Here is a 3,565-nt window from a genome sequence, read left to right as displayed (position 1 = left end):
AAGTGAATCACCATTATTTCCTTAATTGGGAGAATTTGACGCGTCTTTGGTAATTTGGCCATAACTTTGGCTACGATTATTGGAATCGCTATTATGACCCCAATCCGGAAAGCTCTCTTCGGCGCGCACGTCGTGGCCACCCAGCTATGCTCGGTGGACGTCAATTTCAAGCCCAAAATTCACTGTTTTCCTTTCCAAAATTCAATTTTAAGTCATTTTTTACTATTTATAGTAATATTTCGTTTTCTTTTTTCCATATGTTAGAAAACCCGAATTGAGCCAAATTTTTGGCAACTTACTTCTTTTACTTAATATTTTATTTTGGTATAATTTTGGGATTTTGCCATTTTTGGTAATTTTCCCATAATTTCATATTTAGCAGCTATTTAACCCGGCTTGTGGGTTAGTTTTGAGGATGTTGTATTATTAATAATATTGAGTTGAATTCAGAGTATTTTCTCTGATTTTTGGGTATTTTCTGTCATTCTTTTCTTGCGAATCATCTGCTACAACAAGCCAATAGGATAATCACTATCCTACCAGGCGTCAATCACTAAACTTTGCAAAAGATTTCCTAAGATATCAATAAATTAGTGAATGCTGAGAAATCTTTTGCACAATTTAATGATCCCCTGAAAGTTATTTGCAAAGTTTAGTGGCGAATGAGATGATTTTTAAAGTTCAATGACTTCATGGAAACCTTTTGCAAGGTTTAGTGATGATTTGAGTGACTTTTAAAATTCAGTGACCCCATGAATTTTTTTTTGCAAAGTTCAATGATGACTTGAATGATTTTTAAAGTTTAGTAACCCCGTGAAAAAATTTAGATTTTAACTCAAGTCAAATCAACAATTAATTTTAACCATACATTTTATGAAACCCACAACTTTTCAACCACATATTTCAACAACTTTTATCAAAATCAACTAAAAATCTGATTTTAATCCTCATCAAACAGGAACTAAATAAGATTTTTTAATTCATGTAAAAAACAAAATAACCTATATAAATGGGGCAGAGGGAGTATTATATTCTCAATACAAATGATTAAATAACAAGAAAATCATGAATACCTCAAAAATTTTCCAAGTCCAACAATATTTTCAGCAGTTTTGATAAACTACATGAGAAAAACCACAATTTACACGTAATGCATCAAAACCCATTGGGAACTCTCTCTCTCTCTCTCTTTCCTGTGCAAGTCAATAATGACAAACAATGAATCATTACCAATTTGTAATTTAAACACAAGAAAATTAACAAAAGATCAAACATCTGTAAACATAAAACATTTCTAGACTATGATAAAATAATAATAATAATAATTTCTAGACCCCAATATTTCCTTAAAAATACATGCATTATTTTAATTTGACGAAAAAGAGAGGAATGATTTTACCTTTACCTTATTGGGGGTTCTGCAGGTACTGAAGCCCGCCGGGGAGAGAGAGAGAGAGGGGCGGGGGGGTTACAGTAACCTAAGTAGCTAATTTTCTGAGTTTTATAATGGCAAATATTATGATTGTAAAAAAGGCCACCATTTTTTAATTATTGACACAAATTTACATCTTTACTACGAATGGTTTTTCTACTTGTACATCAAGGTTGATTGTGTGACCCCTCACAAAGGAGGGATTTGTACACCGGGTGTCAATTGACAAGTAGAAAAATCCTACTACGAATGGCAATGGGTCAAGTATCCCTCCGGCTGTCATATCAGAAATTTTCAAGAGATAACTTCCATCTATAAAAGACGATTTGACCCAAAAATTTGAGTCTCAAGAGATAACTTTCAAATGTAGAGTAGTATTCGAGGTCAAATATATATTTTCGATGTTATCACAAAAAGTGACTGCTTGGCATGTTAAGATGCCTTGGAGATTGTTCTCTTCGGCTTGCGAGCATCTGTTACACATTATGTCCAGCACTAAACCTAATGACGCCTTATCAGGATACCACAAGATAGGAGCAGATCCAAGAAAGCATGTCTGGTGAAGCTCTTAATTTTTTTTATGTAAATTACATTACTTTATAAATTTCCACCAACTGCCCAAATTATATGAAGTTGATTCAGAGTAGCCCTTTGCTAGCCATTTTGCCGGGCTGTATCCAGATTTTACAGTGCCGCATTGGCACATCATCAAAAATGGAATGGTAACTTGCTTCTCGTCCAGTCTTAATACATAACTATAATTCAAGTTTTAAGGCACCTAGGATGATTAAGAACTCACAACATTAATTAAACGATATTTTACATCATCATCATCTAAATTAACCCAACATGACTTGAATAACTCGATAAATATCGTAATGCAAATCCTCTAGGGAGTAAGATAAACAGTGAAATGTGTAATAGTTTCGACTCCATCAGTAGTATGCTGGTCCACATGGGGAAGAGTTTCAATGGTGGCATAACCTTTTGCATTCTCACACTTTCCAGTTCCGCCAACAATAGCAATGTGAGAAATTGGGGTAGCTGTCCTGTGGATGCCAAAGAAACTAATGGTGTCATCTATTTCATGCTCACCACCGTGAAATAATGCTGTCAATGCAAGAGTGTGGGTACTGCCATCTGAAGAACTTGCTAAGTAAAATCCTTGAGCTTTTCCAAGAACTGCTGAACCCAATTCGTGTCCTTCTGTTATCTCGTTATCAACAACGGTGACGGAGCCAAACATGAGCTGTTGGAGCGTTAGGCCGGCCGGAAGTTGCCCAGCTGTGACGAATGCTTGGTTGTTTCCACCGTTAACGATGTCGTTGTTGCCGCTGTTCTGGAAGTTGGAGTTGGTTGGTGAGCCATTTAGGCCGACGAGGAAGGGGTAGTTGTTGTTGTTGACTACGCCATTGATGGTGTTGAGTGGAACGCCACCATTGATGGGGAAGATTTGGTTGTTTGGCTTTGAGAATGGGAGGCTATTGGCATCGGAATTGGCCACGATTCCGGTTACTACCCTGCCGGAAGGATGTGAGCCTCCGAGGATATCATGCATGAAGAAGGACAACGTGGAGTGATCTGGAATAGGATTTGCCACGGTTGCACCAGTGGCAGTCGTGGTGGCAGCTGTGGTGGCGGTCCCGCTAGGGGATGCGGTGGCACGGGTAGCAGCTACTGGCGCATGCTCAGTATCGGGCACATCTTGCACAGGTGAGATATCAGGAGTAGCTGGTTCTGTAGGGATAGAAGGGCTAACAGCGGTGTTGGTGGTGGCAGTGATCCCGCTAGGGGACGTGGTGGCAGTGGTAGTAGCTATTGGTGCAACCTCAGTATCGGGCACATCTTGCACAGGTGGGATAACAGGCGCCGCTGGTTCTATAGGGAGGGAAGGGCTAACAGTGGTGGAGGTGGCAGGAGCCGCTACGAGTGGTGGTACTATATCGGGATTATCGAGCTCCGTTGGATAAGATGGTTGAGGCACGTTGGGTGCAGGGAGTGGGATTTGTGGAGTTACTTCATCAAGGATTCTTGCTGCATTGGCATTTCCAAAAGTGATGGCTAGCAAAAATAAGCAAATAATTGGTTTAGCCATTTTACGATATGAACAAGTATAAGAGAAGGGAAAGTATG

At 39.1% G+C, this 3,565-nt stretch overlaps 1 protein-coding gene across 1 annotated transcript; it reads right to left on the bottom strand.

The window, feature by feature from the left end:
• Nucleotides 1-2,216: 2,216 nt before the first annotated feature.
• On the bottom strand, nt 2,217-3,565 carry LOC111377406 (dirigent protein 24-like). Its single transcript, XM_023000501.1, has one exon. It carries the CDS (start codon nt 3,525-3,527, stop codon nt 2,322-2,324), a length of 1,206 nt encoding a protein of 401 aa, XP_022856269.1. The 5' UTR covers nt 3,528-3,565; the 3' UTR covers nt 2,217-2,321.

The sequence above is a fragment of the Olea europaea genome, unplaced genomic scaffold (genome assembly GCF_002742605.1).
Source record: "Olea europaea var. sylvestris unplaced genomic scaffold, O_europaea_v1 scaffold1650, whole genome shotgun sequence".
In the NCBI taxonomy this organism is placed as follows: Eukaryota; Viridiplantae; Streptophyta; class Magnoliopsida; order Lamiales; family Oleaceae; genus Olea; species Olea europaea.
This window is presented reverse-complemented; position numbering and strand designations above follow the sequence as displayed.

Bases quoted from the DNA above. Each gene is read 5' to 3' on its own strand.
- LOC111377406 (XM_023000501.1), bottom strand. From the start codon at position 3,527: ATGGCTAAACCAATTATTTGCTTATTTTTGCTAGCCATCACTTTTGGA.